General features: G+C 37.4%; 1 protein-coding gene across 7 annotated transcripts in view; it reads right to left on the reverse strand.

The window, feature by feature from the left end:
- PAK3 (p21 (RAC1) activated kinase 3) overlaps positions 1-18,269 on the reverse strand; it is a 278,537-nt gene that overhangs the window by 61,685 nt on the left and 198,583 nt on the right. For 5 of the 7 annotated variants that reach the window (XM_084789227.1, XM_084789225.1, XM_084789224.1 and 2 more), the window contains 5 exons: positions 15,957-16,057; positions 13,385-13,447; positions 11,781-11,825; positions 10,476-10,629; positions 9,571-9,608 (listed from right to left, as the gene is read on the reverse strand). In XM_084789227.1, coding sequence (XP_084645353.1) covers positions 9,571-9,608; positions 10,476-10,629; positions 11,781-11,825; positions 13,385-13,447; positions 15,957-16,057 — 401 coding nt within the window. The remainder of the gene's footprint in view (positions 1-9,570; positions 9,609-10,475; positions 10,630-11,780; positions 11,826-13,384; positions 13,448-15,956; positions 16,058-18,269) is intronic. The other 2 variants (XM_084789228.1, XM_084789229.1) reach the window with 2 other exon arrangements.

The following is an 18,269-nucleotide window of genomic DNA, read 5'->3' on the forward strand; positions in this document are numbered from 1 at the left end:
AATGGTGACTTGCTTGCAAGAAATGCTGGTGCAATAGTGACACAAAGCACCTAAGAGTAAGGAACCACTATCTGATTGGATTTAATGCTCACTCCATGAAATGGAGCCTATCCCTGGCACTGCTTGGGTGGCCAAGATCCTGAGCCTGAATAGGCCATGGATGTAGGTGAAAATGAAAGACTGCCATTCTGCTAAAGAAACAGAGCAATAAAATGACTCCTAATGACATTTTGCTACACTCATTGATCAATATCTTGATCAGCCATCATTGGAGAAGATACCTTCTAAGGTAGATGGGAACAAATCACAGGGACCCACAGCTGGACACTGTACAGAGAGTGAGAGGCCTTGGTACACTCTGCCCTAAATGAGATGCCTCCATCAAATCCCCTCCATGGCCTCCCTAGGTTCAGAGAACAGCAGACAAGGAGACAGAAAGGTTACAAGAGCCAGTGGGGATGGTGGGCTCCAAGAAAGCAAGGTCTTTGAAAAACAGCAGGGCTGACATACAGTGACTGTGGCAGGATGCGCAGTGCCTGCATGGATACAATTCAGATGGGTTCCAGTGCTAAGAAGGAGAGAGGAAAAGAGCTCCCATCTGTAACCACAAAGTTACATCCAAGTGACAATCACTTGCAAAAGAAAATTAATTTTCTCCATCACGTCTCACTGGGTATAGAAACTACTCTTAAGGGTAGGTCTCATGCCCAGCAGTAGATGGCAAACACAAAACAAACTAAATGGTAGTTTTGGAGGTTCCTTGTCTCATAATGTTTTGTCATGCCTTTTTTGTTTTTAACCTTCCAGGACTTTGGCACAAATATCACAGTTTCTGTTTTGTGTTTTAAAGTAATTTCTCTGTGTGCAAGCATACATGTTTCTGCATCTGTGTTTCTACTGCTTTTTTTTTTTTTGGTTCTTCTTCTTCTGTTTGTTTGTTTTTTTATCTTATTTTATTATTTTAGATGCCTGTTTTCTAATGAGAGAAAGGGAAAAAAAGTTGAATTTGGATGAGAGAAGGGCTAGGGAGGACCTGGGTAAAAGGAAACCATAATCAGAATAAAGTGTATGAAAAAATTAATTTTCAGTAAAAGAAAAATAAAATACTGCAGATGTCAAAGCTCTATTGTAGACTCCTATTGGAACTACAGCCTGGAATCTGCAGGCTGTCAGAATTCCTGAGGAACTCTGACATGTACTTAAGCAAAAGAGCCAATGACCGTGATGAACAAAAGGAACCGGTAGTACAAGTCCAAATGCAGAAATCTGTCAATTCCACACCCAGATTTTTGAGGCACTATTGTGACATATTGTTAGTATTGCTTTTACCTACTACTTGAAATAGATGCTCAGGATTATAAATATATCATTTTGCTACGAATGGTGTGATTAAAACAAAATATTACAGTCAAAAATTGGCTGCAAATTGAAGGTGAGGCTCCTGAACAAAATTTGAAGTACATCTATGTAAAAAAAAAAAGTGATATATAGTGTTAAGGAGATGACTTATTTGGTAAATGCTTGCTATTAAAGGATGAGGCTCTGAGGCCAGCTCCCCAGCACAGTGTGAGAAGCTTGACATGGCAGCACAAGCCTGTAACCACAGCACTGGGGAACCAGAAATAGGTAGATCCCTGAAACTCACTGGCTAGCCAGTCTAGCTTAAATGAACGTCAGTGAGAGATTCTGTCTCCAAAAGTTAGGTGGACCTTGCATCACTGTATTTGCCTGGCATGGACCTCTTACCCATAACATGTGTGCATGCATACAGGAACATACAATTATTTATTACAGACACTCATACTAAGGTGAGCAGTAAAGAACATAGGACTATAGGAAACATCACTGGATTCAGCACTCAATACATAGTCAAGCGGTTTAAAACCTAGAGAGTACAACAGTGCTTATATTTTATGTTCAGCCAAGGATAATAAAGGATGCCAAATCTTGTGATCAACTGAATACAGAGTATTCAGCTTCAGTTCAATAACTCAGAACCCACTTGAAATCCAAGTGTAGACAGAATGTACACTGTGAAGTGTACTCTTTCTATTCCCAAGTGACTGAGTGCCACTGAAGTAAACCTCATTGAAATTAAGGGTCCAGTTCAGTTCAGTCAATCAGCAGAAACCTCGTCTTAAGCACACAGCTTATTTAATCAATTACTGCTACTTGACTTACCTTTCAAAGTCAAATTGTCCAATAAGAATCCCAGCATCTCTCAAAAGAAAACTACTTCTTTCTCAAAATGATATCTTACCTGGTCTTTTTCTCTACTCATATATTATTTTAAGCATATATTTATATTATATTAGCATATATCAATTATACAGGATAATGGGCTTCATTTTGACATTTTCACACGTGCATGCCCATGTACATTGTACATATTCACACTCCATACTGTATTGTCCTCCTCGCCTTCTCCCTACAGCCTTCCTTTTTTCTAAACAGTCTCTTTTTAAATATAGATTTTGCATATAAGAAAATTATGTGATATTTGTCTTTTGTTCCTCATCTTTTCTTTCCATATCCAAGTAACAAACATGTCTAGACTTCAAAACTAGTGGTCACTCCTATTGCCAGCAACACACTTTGGGTCCTCGTTATTGCTAATCTGGAATCACACATTATTTTTCTAACTAGCCACCCTTCATCTACTCTCACCTTCTGTTTTTAATTAATTTTGGACATTTGCTGTTAAATTAAATCTTCATTAAAGAATAAACATTAATCATCTAACTGTACTGCTCCAAACACACTTGAAGGACTTTCCACTGCATGTTGGAAAAGCTACATTATTTAGAATTCCCCGTAAGGACCTCTGCGATTTGGCCCCAATTTAACGTTCATGGATAAATTCTGTGATTCATTCTCTTGCATAATCATCATTCAAACCCCTATCCCTTGTTCCCTTGCTCTCTTCTTTACATTTTTTTATTATTTAATTAATTTATTCAGATTACAACTCAATTGTTATCCCATCACTTGTATCCTCCCGTTCCTCCCTCCCTCCCGCTTTCACTCTATTCCCATCCCTTAGTTCTAAGACCAAGGGGGACCTCCTCCTCCACTATATGGTCATAGGCTCTTAAGTCTCATCTTGATAGCCTGCTTATTCTTTCTTTGAGTGCCATCAGGCCTCCCCACCAAGGGTAAGTGGTCAAACATGGGGCACCAGAGTTCATGTCAGAGTCAGTCCCGGCTCTCCACACAACTGTGGAGAATGTCCTGTCCATTATATTGTCCTTGGTTAGTGCAATAGTTTGAGCAGACCCACCTGGGCCCCGATCCACCTGTCACGATGTTCTTCTTGTAGGTTTCTAGGACCCTCTGGGTCCTTCTATTTCCCCATCTCCTATATTTCTCTTACCTAAAGTCCCAGTAGGATGTCCTCACATCTATCCCAATTTCCTGCTAAGTGAAGACTTTCATGGGACACGCCTTTTGGGCTAGTGCCCAATTATAAGTGAGTATATACCATGTGAGTCTTTCTGCTTCTGGGTTAACTCACTCAGTATGATTGTGTCTAGTTCCATCCATTTGCCCACAAATTTCGGGATTTTTTTGTTTTTAATACCTGAGTAGTATTCCATGGTGTAAATGTACCACAGTTTCTTTATCCATACTTCAACTGAGGGACATTTAGGCTGTTTCCGGGTTCTGACTATTATGAATAACCCGCTATGAAAATTGTTGAATATATATCCCTGTTGTGTGGTGGCACATTTTCTGGGTATATTCCAAGGAGTGGAATAGCTGGGTCTGAGGAAGCCCTAATCCAAGTTTTCTGAGAAAGCACCAGATAGATTTCCAAAATGATTGTACAAGTTTGCATTTCCACCAGCAATGAAGGAGTGTTCTTCTTTCTCCATATCCTCGCCAGCATGTGGTGTCATTTGAATTTTTGATTTTAGGCATTCTGATGGGTGTAAGATGGAATCTCAGAGTTGTTTTGATTTGCATTTCCCTGATGACTAAAGATGTTGAACATTTCTTTAAGTGTTTCTTGGCCATTTGATATTCCTCTGTTGAGAATTCTCTGTTTAGTTCTGAGGCCCATTTCTCAATTGGGTTATTCCCTCGCTCTCTTCATCAACATGATCTTTCTCCTGGTTTTCTTTTTGTTAAGAGTACCTATCATCGTTTTCATAGACCCAACTCTTATTTGCTCTTCAAGATCTTGCCTAAATGCCAATTTTTGTGATATATTTTCTAACTCAAAATCCACCAAATATGTATCACATACCTATCTGTACCAAGCACTAATCTTAAGCATTTGAATACAAAGACTTGTTTCTTTTACCCTCTCCACATCAATGCAATGTCTTTACCGTGAATTTACACAACAAATGAATACACTTAATAGTGCATAAAACCATCCACATGGTATTGTAATTCATTTTGATCATACTAATATTTCCCTAAAAGGGTGAACTCCAAAACTTGTAAGGCTTATACAAGGAGTTATTTGATAAACAAGTGCTAAAAAAGTAGATATGCAATTAAATATTTTCATTTCCATAAAGCAAGATCGTATTTTTCTTATTTAGCAGAATTTCATTGTTACAAAACTTAGTTTCATTTTTATAAAAACCAGTAGAAATAATCTCCAAAAAGTTTATATCTCAAGAGAAAATAAAATGTAATATACACATCATCCCAGCAAGTTGTCATTTTAAATAACTAACATACCTAAAACATAAAATTATTTTCTCTCATAACTGGTCAAAGTTCTGAGGCTACGTATCAGCATGTGACTCTGACATGAACTCTGGTGCCCAATGTTTGACCACCTTGGTGGGGAGGCCTGGTGGCACTCATAGAAAGAATAAGCAGGCTACCAAGATGAGACTTGATAGCCTATGACCATATAGTGGGGGAGGAGGTTCCCTCTTGGTCTTAGACCTAGGGGAGGGGAACAGGGTGAAAGCTGGAGGGAGGGAGGAACAGGAGGATACAAGTGATGGGATAACAATTGAGTTGTAATCTGAGTAAATTAATTAAATACATAAAGACAGGGGAAACGTATCCACATGTGTTCAGTTGCAAATGAGATATCTGTATCAAACCCCTCTGCCAAGGCTCAGAGACCTTCATAGAAAAGAGGTAGAAAGGTTGTAAGAGCCAGAGGTCAGGGAGGACCAGAGCACAAAAGTGGCATCTGGACAGGAACGACACACCTATAAACTCACTGCAGCTGTGGTTTGCCTGGGAAGACCTGTAAAAGATCAAGCCAGACAATATATCCTAGCAGACCTACACAGTCAAATAACCTGGCCTCATGGAGCTTCACAGAGACTGAACCACTAACAAAAGAGTTTACATGGGCTGGACCTAGACCCCCCACACATACATAATGTAGCAGCTTTCTCAACATGTGAGTTTCCTTTGTCTCTGTCTCTATTGCCTGCCTTAGGATCCCTTTCCCTAGCTGGACTGCCTTGTCTAGCCTGAGTAGGAGAGGATGTGCTTAGTCCTGCTGAGACTTCATGTGCTAGGGTGGGTTGATACCCCTTCTCTGAGAAGAAGGGGAGTGGTATGGAGGAGGGGGCATGAGGGAGGGACTGGGAGGGGAGAGGGAGAGGGATGGGATCAGGCTGTAAAGTGAATAAATAATAGCATGGATTGGGACCGGAATTCATGAACTACTACCACTAACCTAGGAGCTATGGAGAGTTGGTGGCTTCAGAAAATCAATTTTCTTTAAGGCGCCATACCCAGAAGTGTATGTACTAAACTAATTAGTCAGTCAAAGGTTTATTAAATAAAAAAAAAGAGGACTTGAAACTGAGGGTGTATGGAGGGTGGAAGTGGATCCGGGAAGACTTAAACAGAGGACTTGGAGGTGAGTATGATCAAAATATATTGCATGACATTCTCAAAGAATTAATATAAATATTTTAAGAGATCAATGTCTTTACCAGAGAATTCATGATTACACATATATAAGATTAAATTAATTGGGGGAAAGTAGATATTGATTGTAGGTTGTTGCCATTTTTTTCTACTTGGCTGTTACCTTTCTGTTATTTTCATTGTGGCCCAGAAAGCTATCATGTCAAATAAGGAAATGCCTGATCAGGTATATGAACCACATTTTGTTCTGTTTGAGGAAGTATGGGCAAGGCACAGTTATGGTCACATACAAGAGAATGAATTTTTACTAGTGCTCCCATCTACAAGTAATAGTAATAATATAGCAACTTATATTTAATGCAGAACATATGCTAGATACTATAGTATAATATATTTATTATTATACATAATATTCACACAAGCCCTAGGAGGTAGATACTGTTATTATTCCCATTTACTGTTGAGTAAAGAGAAGCTCAGAGCAAAGAGAGGTCCAGAAAAGCGAAATTACTTTCACAAATACACTCAGTAAGTAGAAGTACAAGATCAAACACTATGATCAAATCTTTCACCTCTTGTTTCATTTCTTTCTTTTTCTTCTCTGTGTTTTATTTGTTTGGTTTTTTAGTGTGTGTGTGCACATGTGCATAAGTGTGTGTGTATGTGTGTGTGTGTGTGTGTGTGTGTGTTTATGTGTGTGTGTTTGTGTGCTGGAGACTGAACCCAGTGTCTATACATGCTAAGCACACATATCCCTACCCTGCTCTTTATTTTATTTTTTGTTCTCATGAAGTATCTACAACATAAATTACTTTCTCCAGAAATTTAAGGTGGATATTTAAGTCGTACTAAGAACAGTCACATTATTGTATACTTATCAGCCCTTTTTGTCTTGCAAAATTAAAACTTTGTGCTCATTAAGCAACTCTACATTCTCCTTGGCCCCAGATCCTAGCACTCATCTTACTTTCTTTCAATACAAATGTAACTCCTCTGTGCCTTCCTACGATTAGTATCATACAATATTTGTCTTATTACTGTGTTCTTCAGGCCCTCAGGATTCACCACATTGTATCATGTTCAAATTTTTCTTCCATCATAATGCTAAACAACAATCAAAAATTTGTATTTACTACATATGTTTGCTTCATCTGCTTATAGATATTTGTGAGGTTCCCCCTTTTGGCTATCGTGGATGCAGCTGCTATGAACACAAGTGGACAAAGAGTCTCTTAAAGACACTGCCTTCTACTCTAAATATATACATAGAAGGAGAATAGCTTAATTAAATGGTAATTTTATTTGTAATCTTTGAGACAGCGTCACACTATTTCAACGCTTCACCATTTACAGTTATTATTGTTGTCATACAGGTTACTCAAGGTGACATCAAGCCAGCATTTACTCTATAAAAACAAGCTTCGCTGTTTACAGCCCTGAGTGAATGGTAAGATGACTTCCACCTCTAGGGAATCAAATGAAGCAGGAAATAATTTGTATCAGAGCATCAAAATAAAAATCCACAGTAAGAGAGGCTTTGCCTGAGACCCTTGACTGTTCCTTTAGTTACTACGGGACTTCCAAGGATTAGGTGACATATTTTCTGGTTTTTCCTCTATAAAGCTCTGTGATTTTGAGGAAAGTCATCTACCCACATGTGCCTCACTTTTAAAAATAATACAAAAAAATATAGTGTTGTGATCCTAGTCAAATACGTTCGTGTCTCTGAACTTCAATTTCTTTATCTGTACATCTGAAAACTGACGGCAATGGTATAAGTCTTAGGTAACTGTGTTGTGGGGAAGAGTAAATGAATATTCAAATAGTAACTAGCCCACACTGTACTTTGCAAATATATTTTGCGGATGTTCAATTAAGAGAATTTACTAGTTCCATAAAGTGGGTGTTTTGCCTGCATACATGTCTGCATTGTACTATGTGTGGGGAGTGGATAAATCCTGAGTGAAAGTGTATTGTTCACATAATCATGGCCATGACAAGAACCCCAATGCCTCAGAATCATCAGAATGGCCAGTCCTTTTCCTGGTGCAAGTATGGATGTTCACAGCATATGTTTAAAATTATAAACAACAGCTTCCTCTCAATGGATACTTGCATGCTCTGATTGTTCTCCTACAGAGACCCCTTACCGGGATTAGCTAATCTGCCTCCTTGTTCATCTGAATATAATAAACATGAGTCCTCATTTCACTGTATATAATAAATAGGGCGGGTTCTGGGCTGTGGATTATCTCTATCAGAGCACAGAGTCTACTGGATGAACCTAGTGTTTTTGAACATGTTTCTCATTTCTTTGTTCTGCATTGCCTCAATTAGGTTACTCCCAAAGCCATACCTGCAGAGGCCACAAGAGGGTGTCAAGATTCCGTGGCATTGTGGCATTGGAGTTACAGATGGTTGTGAGTTGCCATGTGGACACTGGGAATCAAACCCATGTCCTCTTGAAGAGCACCAAGTGCGCTTACCAACAAAGCTATCTCACTAGCCCATTACACATGTGTTTTAATAGGAACTTTATTTGTAATATGTGAGAACTGGACAAAGTCTGGAAAGCCTTGAGTGAATGCATGGTAAGGCAGTGATACATTCATATTTCAGAATAATGGATCAGTATAAGTTGCAAACTATTGACACCAACAAAAGCATGGATGAATCTTAAAAGAAATATTATAAATGTTTAAAAAGCAAATTCTATAAGTTTATATCCTGTACAACTTTACTTACATGATATGTGTATAAAGGTAAACCTTTAAAGGCAAACACCATATTAGTGACTGATTGAGGCTTTGGTGTGAGTTGATTATGATGGAAAGCATTCTACAGAAGTTCTAGATGTGTTATAAACCTCAATTATCTAATGTCTGACCCAAGTGGCCTTGGCTGTGAGATTTCATACCATTTCAGTAGTGTTTACTATTTCTTCCTCAATCTTATAAACAAAAAATAATATTCTCACTAAGGAACAATAAACAGGTTTTTGTGATGACTTTTCTAAGAGACTGTTGAAAGAGCTCTGGGAGGATTTTTCCCATCTTTATTTCTCCCTTTAAAAAAGCAAAGTGTTCAACTAAGGGGTTGCAAAGGTCCCATCTAACATGTGCACCCTAGCACTATTATGATGTGTACAATAGCAATAAGACTGTTGACTATATATAGTGATAAGTCACATGACTGCCCGGTATGGGAATATCACTTAGAAGAGTATATGCTTGGTCTGTCTTCTCCAAAAATGGGTTGTAGCGAATGGTGGGTACTTTGAATATGGAATTATAGTTCCTTTGAAGTTTTAGCTGGAAGTACAATGGTAGTGATATTTCCACAAATATCACAATGTAGTCAAATATTTTCCTATAAAATAATTTTTTGTAAAATCTGAGAATTCTATGAAACTTGTGATAACAAATGCCATTTATTTTTAGAATTGAAAACTGAGTGTAGTGAAACTAACAGTGGTACCTAAGTTTACTAAAACACATGGTACCTTTAGTAATACATAAACATAGCTTCATATTAAGTTGATATATTAAATATATTAAAATACATAAAATTTATGTTTCTAAATAATGCCTTTTAAAACTGCTTTTAAAGTTAATATCTGAAAGTTGGGTATATGAAACAAATACAAGCAATTATGCTATTAGATCTTAGGTTACAATGATTATGAGAAACAATTTTTAAGTTTTTACTTACAGACTGATGTGCTGCTATATATCCATGGGCACTTTTATCTGAAAAGTCAGAATAAAAAAGTCACTTTTGTTTCATAAATCGTACCTAAAAACTGCTTATCTTCAATTAGAAGAAAATTTCAGTATTAAATCTATGACAGATGGCATGTTCTTCTCCCTAAAATATCTCATATTAGGTCCTAATCATATTTTTCAGCAAGTCTCTTTGCCAATGAAGGCCTCATTTCAGTGGGAATAAAGATATAGTATTCTTTTTTTCTCTAAACGCTAAATGATTTACTCTATTGAGCCAACTCAGATGATTTTTCTCAAACGATAAAAAGGATCAACTAAATGAAATATGTACATAAGAGTGAAGTCACAATTTTGGTTTAACTTGGATATGTACATACCCGCAAATGGAGTCACAAATTGGGATTAACAATATTCCAATTTCTACAAATAGTACATTGATGGTTTTTTCTCTCTCAATTTGGGGACACATTGGAAATAAGCTGACAAGCACAAAAGTTATTCTGTGTTGTCATGATCCAGATCATTTAATAAATTTCTGGAGATCACTGTTCATCCTTATCCTCTTACTTCATTGCCATATTAGAAACCTAGTTTTATATGACTGACTACATTTGTACTCAGGAAGAGTTAGAAAGATGTGTCATTGCTGATTCAAGCTATCATCACTGCTCCAGTGAACCCTTTCCTTCCTTGTACTATAACAAAACCCAAACTAAAACAAATCTTCTAACATGAATGTCAGGTTCCCACCCCATCTGCTGCTTCATTTACACTGAAGCCATGTGCAGAAAATACTGAAGCTAACTCCAATATCCCTATAGATACTTTGGCCTCCTCATGAAGCTCTGAGAGCTGGCTCTTCCCCTTTTGATAGCACAGCATCTTCCTTACCTCCTGATGTAAAGCTCATGTATTTCTGGTTGTTGACGGTTTCTTTGGAGTCATAGAATTTGAGGACATCAAGAACAGCTTGTGGGTTCTTCTTCTGCTCTAATTTTGTTATGTTAGAAGTTTGGAGTAACCGCGCCCATTGTTCAGGAATTCCCTGTGGACAACCAGAGGGAAAGAATGGCTGCTCAGAACATTCATCAGGAGCATGCACATGTTCCAGTAAAGTTCTTCACCAAGAAGCCCATGCTACCTGTAGGATTACACTTGGGAAACTGAAGTTACATTCTAGATTTAACGTTAGTAACTTAATAATGCAATCATTCTCTCCTCTAATCAAAACATATAGGTAAAACTAGGATCCAACTTAAAAAGGGTGGGTGAGAGTATGATTGTGATAAAAAAAAAAGCGCATGAAAATCACCTCCATATTGACTCTGCTCATCCATGAAATGATGTATACAGCTTAGCTTGTTTGTTTTTTTTCTGGTGACTCAGGGCAGACATAGCAAGACTTCTCTAAATTTGTGCACAGTACAGTATAGTGCAGATCAATGATTTTTCTTTAATGACTGGAGTAACATAAGATCACTTGGGGTACGTTTTAACCAGAATATCCTTTCAAATCAAAGGAAAGTCTCACCCATGGTCAGCTTAAACTTTCTGTTTACAAAATGGAATTTAGGGCTTCTAGGGTTTGATCAAATTTGGAGGAGAACAACTAGATTTGTGGGGGAGCAATGGCCCCTGAAACCCTGAACAATAGCATTTACGCTGCTTGGGGTATTTTTCTTGCAGCTTTCTACAGGGCATGGTTTCCTCCTTTCCTCCCCCTCTCCCTCCCTCCCTACTTCACTCATTGGCCACTTAGAAGCTGGGGACTATATCAAAGCCTTGCGAAAATTTGTAATGAATAATATGAAGCATGTGGAGCAGAGGCGGGGGCGGGGGGGACCAAGGAGAATTATTTAAAATTACAGAGCAGTTAGCTTTACATTGAGCATTCTTTCCTGTATGTTCAACCTTCAGATATCCCCATTTTATAATTATCCAACCTCCAAGAATGGCTTGGAGAGAGAAATAGCTACACTACTGCTGAAGTGCATCCAGACACAATTTATATGGTTTGTCCCATGAAGTCTCGGCAAAACAATGTGTGACGTGGGCCTCCAGAGTTTGGGAATGACAACAAAAAAGTGAGATAAGCCAAGCAACAACTCTACTGCACACACATGAACCTGCTACTGCAGTGCTATGACATCTCAAAGAAGCACTTTGATGCAAGCTTCTTTTGGGCCTGTGACGCACCTCTGGGAGCTTCCCTGGGCACATCTGTGAGCCATAGAGATCTGGCTGTAATGGACGTAAATAAAGAAAGAAAAGAAAGTTAAAACAGAATGTGGGACAACTTAGAAGGTGGGAAGAGATGAAACCAATGGGTCTGAATGGGGAGGGGGTCCCTTTTAAAGTGGGGCAGTTATGGAAATAGGGGATTATTAACTAAACCAGGGAAAGGACAGGCTACAGGACAACAGATTTAAGGGAACAGAGAAAGTAGTGTTACAAAGTTTGGATATATAGTTCCACTTTGGGCCATAAATAGGCAGTAGTAAGAATTACCATTAAGTGATTGGGGAAATCATCAAACAACAGCAACAAGAATTTGGAGGGATAAGGGATAGCATCACAAAAAGCTTAAATAATCACTTGCAAGTTGTTTTTATAACTGGGTTATCACAGATAGCCCATGGCCATGGGATGAAGTTCCCAATTTCAGTTCCCAATTCTGGTAATCTAATTTTCCATTTCACATTGCACTTATCTATGTGGCTAAAATTCAAAGGGTGGCTATGTAACAATAGTGAGCTTTGTTGTAATATTGAGCTTTAGTATTCTGTACTTTGTAGCTAAAGTCATGGGTGGCTTAGAGGAAATTGTACGAAAGCCATCCTTATACTGCCAGGTACTATGCATTTATACTAGGGAAAGGAAAACATTTCATTTCAAATCTTGCATGAATAATTTCCATTTAATGATATAGTTCCCAAACCCCACTTCCCACAAATAAGATCAGATACAAATTAACAGAATTGTCTAATTAAAAATATCTCAAATGCTAAAGGAACATGCTTTGACCCAATTGCTTTGATTTGGGATATATGTCTTTGATTCCTGGCATTTATGGTTACTCCAAGCACAGTGAAACAACACATTTACATGCATTCATCACGCAGTTTGATGCTAAAGCTGAAGCCAAAAATTGGAACTCAGGAGGCCATGCATGATCCCAGTTCTGATTCTAAGTGCAATTAATAGCATTTGGTTAATACTGTAATGGCCAAAGGAGTTATTAAGTGTTACAAATCCAGGTATGCATTGCACATAACCACTAAAGCAGACTTCACTGGCATGATCATTACCATAAGCATTAGAATATTTATAGGTATGACACATTCCCATGGCACTTCTAAACTTTTGTAATAAATAGTGATATCATAATCACTGGACAGCAAAAAGAAATGCTGTCAGTTGAAGAAGTTCCTCTAGATAACTCTACTTACCACATGACTACACTGCTGACATAATTTCTCTTTTCTAAGGTGAGACAAACTAGTTTCTCCATGATACCTAATTAACTGTAATTTGAGCATGTGCCACAATGGTACATAATCAGAGAGACATCTCATTACTCTAAATTGAGGAATCAATCTAAAACATTAGACAGCTAAGGGAGACCTACAAGTCTGAGCATCAGGAGCAGGAGCACATATCGATGCCTGTGTGTATACAATAACAAGTGGGTGTACATCAAGCTGGGGTGTGTCCAGTGTAGCCCAGGAGAATGGCAGCAATGATATAACAGGCCAAGCATTTATCTTATCAGAAGAAATGATAATTTATATCACTCATACCATTTTTCCCTCTGATTGACTTGAAGCGACCGTCACAGGTCTAGAGGTCTGGAAAGGGGAGTTCTGAAGTATTTGGGACAAAAATGGCAATATAATGGGTAAGGACTTGTAATAATTTAATACCCCAAATCTCACCTCCCATCCTAATTTTAGCTGTAGGGTCCAAGTGTATGCCCAGATCATATGAGCCAACTAGCCATTAGGGCAATCACCAAGCAACATATCAGACTGGTGTTCAGTTATTCCACAGAGTAGGCTCTTGTAAGACAACTGGTCTGCAATTCAGCAAATTGCTCAAAATTCAGCCTCCACAACCACAATAATCAAGTTTCCCCAACAGACAATAACCTAATGGTATCTATGGCAGTTAAGACTCAAGTCTAAATCCTACCAATAGAAGTGTTAAAGGCTTATTAGTTTTGATAGTTTAAAAGTTAAATATACTAGAATACTAATTGAAAATCACAGATTAAGATAATGAAGGAGGAAGAATTTATGATCATTTTTTAAATGTATGTACAAGCAGCTGCTAAAGATCATCAAGATGACAAAAAATACTTCAAATTTCCAAATTTGTTGTGTGTCTGTCTGCCAGGTCAATGAATTTCTATTAGTGGAAATAGTAAACAGCTAATTCATTTCCAAAGAATTTTGTAAGAGGATGTTGTTTGGATTGGTTGCATCCGGACTAGAAAGGCTATCTATAACATATTCCACCTCCCTCCTCTCTGACTGGTCCATTAGGTTCTAATTCAGATCACTATGGAAATGGCTTAGTGCTGCAGTCAGCAAGATGGTGGTGACTTAGTTTCCCTTTATTCACAGCTCAAACAAAAATAAAGACAGAGCTAAAGATGGGGAAACTGTGGCAAAGGATGTCAAATAAGGCAGACATAAATAAAGTGCAAGTGAACCTGAATGCTAAATGAGACGACACTCACAGCATAACCCCAAAAGGAAAAGAATAAGAAAAGAAAGCATGGAATAACAACAACTAAACTGTGAGAAGTTTTAATGGAAGAAAAAACATAGAGATACTAAAAAATGAAATGCTTAAAAGAAAATAGACAAATTATTAGACAAAACTATAAAGTTTGAGGGCGTTTCTTGTTTCAAATATCAGAAAATTAACTAGATTCTCCTTGGATGTTTTTAAACACACAATGGTCAGACTACAAAAACAATCTTCATCTGGTGGGAAAGACGGTGGGTGGTAATGTTGATAATCGGTTTGTAGTTTCTAAATGTAGCCAAGAAAATGTTCTAGCAATGGAATAAAGCCTGGGCTCAAACTAAATGGCTTTTAAGTAATGTCTTTGACTCAGATATCAAAATTTATTAAATTGTATCTATCTCAATTTCAGCAGTGTCATTATTTCTGAGCATTTCTTTCTGCTCTCTATCAAGAACACAGAAATAATCAGTCTACACTAATTTATGAGGCAAGACATTTACTCTGTTTCTATTTCATTCTTGAACTGCTTAATCCCAAATAAAATAATTTGGTTGCCAATTCAGCAGTGTAGTTTAGTTCTCCACATCAAATTGCCTTGCTTCTTTCCCCCTACTTAACCACATGACACAGTTCCTTCACTAACCATTATGCTACAAGACAGGAAATTGCATTCTTCAATGTCTATATGTTTTCTACCTTAGTAAAACATAAAATATTGTGGTGATTTTTATCAAAGTTCAATTTTCTAAATTCATTTGAAGCTCCTTATTGTTTTCAAATGCTTATGTTAATTGAGTTGCTTACTGTATAGAAAAATTGGCTGAAATATGGGGTCATATTTCTAACAACCTCTCTCCCCTCACTCTTCTAATAAGGAGGGGGCAGCCAAATACTTCCTTTAGAAGAATAAAATGGCATATATCTGAGACACTGTGCTATTTGAGCACTGCAATTATCCAAAGAAGAAACAGACCTAGAAGTATGTCATAGCCAGATAATTCATGTTGGCAATTATAATAGATTATTCATGTATAATATATATGTGAAGTAATCATATAACTATTAATACATATGTGATATACAACTAATATTTCTTCCTGAAACATGGAGCTTGTGGTTTTAAATGTATACAAAACATAACTATTAATAATCCTAAAAATAATCTATGTTCTTAAAATCAAAGGGGCCACAAGGCAAATTTTACAGAAACTTTTGGTTGCTGTAGTTAGCTGATCTGTGTAATTCAGGAGCCACTGTAAATCCTGAATTATTCAGATGCCTTCACTGGCCAAGTTGAATAAATCATTCTTTGATTCACTTCACATGATTAAAGAACAGGTTCAGGCAGGGTCTCCTTACCACAGCTATATTTTCTATGCCTTGGCAAATAAATATTTTCAATTAAAATTATAGGGTGATAAGATACGTTTGTTAAGACAGACAAAACCATCTTGTCAATGTTGTTGCCTGTTTTCCATTGCTATGTACGATTATCCAGGAAAAGTCCATCGTCAGTCTCACGTTTTGGAATACAGCAATCCTTACTTGAAACCTATTTCGTAAAGAAAATAGGTTTTGTTTTCATGGCTTACAACACCAAATAAGGAGCTTACTTACAGTGAATTCCCCGGTGACTGCATCAAACCCCACATGAATCGTATGCTCAAAGTCTGAAGGAAGAGAGATCTCTGGGCGTTCTTTCTCTTTCTTCTTATTTGCTAAAGACAAAATGTTAACATGTATTTATTTGAGGCATAGTTTTGGCTTCCATAAACTGCATAAGAAGCCTCATCAAAACCAATTATAAAATAGAGAGACAACTGACTTCTTCAAATCTTAAATTTAAACTTTAAGACTTATTATTTTCAGGTACATATGTACTTGTGTCTTAACCTCAGCGAAGACTCCATTGTTTATAGCAAGTTTACTTTAGTAATTGATGTTATCCTTACTGAACAGTGACTGGAGACCTCTTGGTAGTCCAAATTCCTCTGATTTTTACATACCGTTGTGGCCATTTCTATGTGTTCAGAGTGGCAAATGGAACAGCCTCCCCTTGTTCTTGCTCCATTGAGGTAACTTTTTATCTTTGTTTTCCTCTTTTCTGACCTCCCAACCTTGCTGGACATGGCTAACCACATGCCTCTGCATTTCTTTGATAATATGGTCTGATTTTCTTCTTCACACAGTAACCGTCATTTCTTTGAGTAACATTGGGTTTGTTATTTTACCTTTCCTACTGCAGCCTTTGTCCTGCAGTTTTTCTCTGTACATATTCTTTGCTCCCAGACACAAGCCTATGGCAGGGAACTCCCTAATCTGGTTGACAGAGACAGATCAAGATATTGTACTACAAAATACTTTATACAATTTGGGAAGACTTTTATTTAAGAACAATAGACAATTTTAAGTACATAATTCATAATTTATCAAGGCTCCCCAAGGCTTTAAAATTGTTCCAGTTGGATGCAGAATCCTGTTGAAGTAACTTCAGTAATATCATAGAAACCAGCTCTGGATATCCTCTATAGGGCCAAATACTACTTGAAAAATCTAAAGAAATCTATAGGACCTCTACCCATCAAAATGTCATAATACCACATACACAATTTTGCATTTATTTTCATAAGTTCATAACACCTCTAGATTCCAGTTAAAGAGACCTTGTTTTATGCCCTACATCTTTTCAGGAACTTTCATCCATGGCTTCTTTGCCTGTAAATAAACTCTCCTCTCTTCTCTACTGACTGCACATTTATGACATACTGTCTTAGATATAATCACTACACATGAGAAAGTCTCTGTATAGACTTGACTCAAAGTGTCTTTCTAAGGAAGTGCTTGATAACCAGTTTTTTGCCTTCTCTTGAGGCCAAGTGCAAAAAGTAAGAAACTCCAATGTGTTCATCCTCCATATTGGAGGAGGCACATGGTCTTAGTCTCCTCTTTGGGGAGGAATGGAATGAAGAAGAGAGTATACCACTCCTTCCCAACTGATAATTGCAAGAAATGATTTGACAGTATACAAAATTAAGGAAATACGAAGCATACTGACACTTATCATGTATTTGAGTCTTTAAAAGAGTTGTATGCCTTTGTTAGGCTTTTTCCTTCGCCCCTTTCCTTGCTTGATTGCTTTGTCATATTATGGTTTGTTTGTTTTAGACTTGTTTTATTTTATTATTACTTAGATACCTGTTTGTTTTCTAAGACAGACAGAAAGGGATTCACCCAGATGGGGGATTAAAGGGGAGCTGGGAAGAGAAGTAGTATGAGAAACCATAATCACAACATATTGCACAAAAGAATCAATTTTTCAATTTTAAAAAGTTTTAAAAAGAGTTGTATAGCCACGTCATAGTGTTCCCACAGAACTTAGTACTCCTACATTGGCCCAGATAACAAAACCAACATTTTGGAAGCCAGCCTAGATTTTTTTCTGTAAGTTTACATTGTTGGTCACCATTTTTCTTTTAATTCTATCTCCTGAGATTGTTACATAAGTTATTATCTTTGTCCAAGGCATTGATATTTCCCTCGTGGACCACTGCCTCCCATTTTGCCCCCCTCTGATTAATTTAGCTATTCTGTGACCAGATACTGTTGTTGCCTTTAAGATCTCACTACTTACATGTTAAAATTTATTCTTCAAACACTGTATTTAAGAGCTTGCATGACCTGGTCAACAGTTTACCTCTGTAGTTTCTACTATTGCCATGGAAACCACTATCCACATTCTCAATGCTTCCTAAATATCAGGGTTTTCTCTTGCCTCCACGCTTTTATATATGCTAGGCTATGACTTAAAATATTGAATTTCTTACCTTCTCCTGCCAGATCTGCCTGGATTACTCTCATTCGGTTGTTACATTTTTCTTTTATTTTTGTTTACCGTGCTGGAGATCATATTAAAGCCTCACAAAATTTAAT

The sequence above is a fragment of the Acomys minous genome (assembly GCF_964271855.1).
Source record: "Acomys minous genome assembly, chromosome: 7".
Taxonomy (NCBI): Eukaryota; Metazoa; Chordata; class Mammalia; order Rodentia; family Muridae; genus Acomys; species Acomys minous.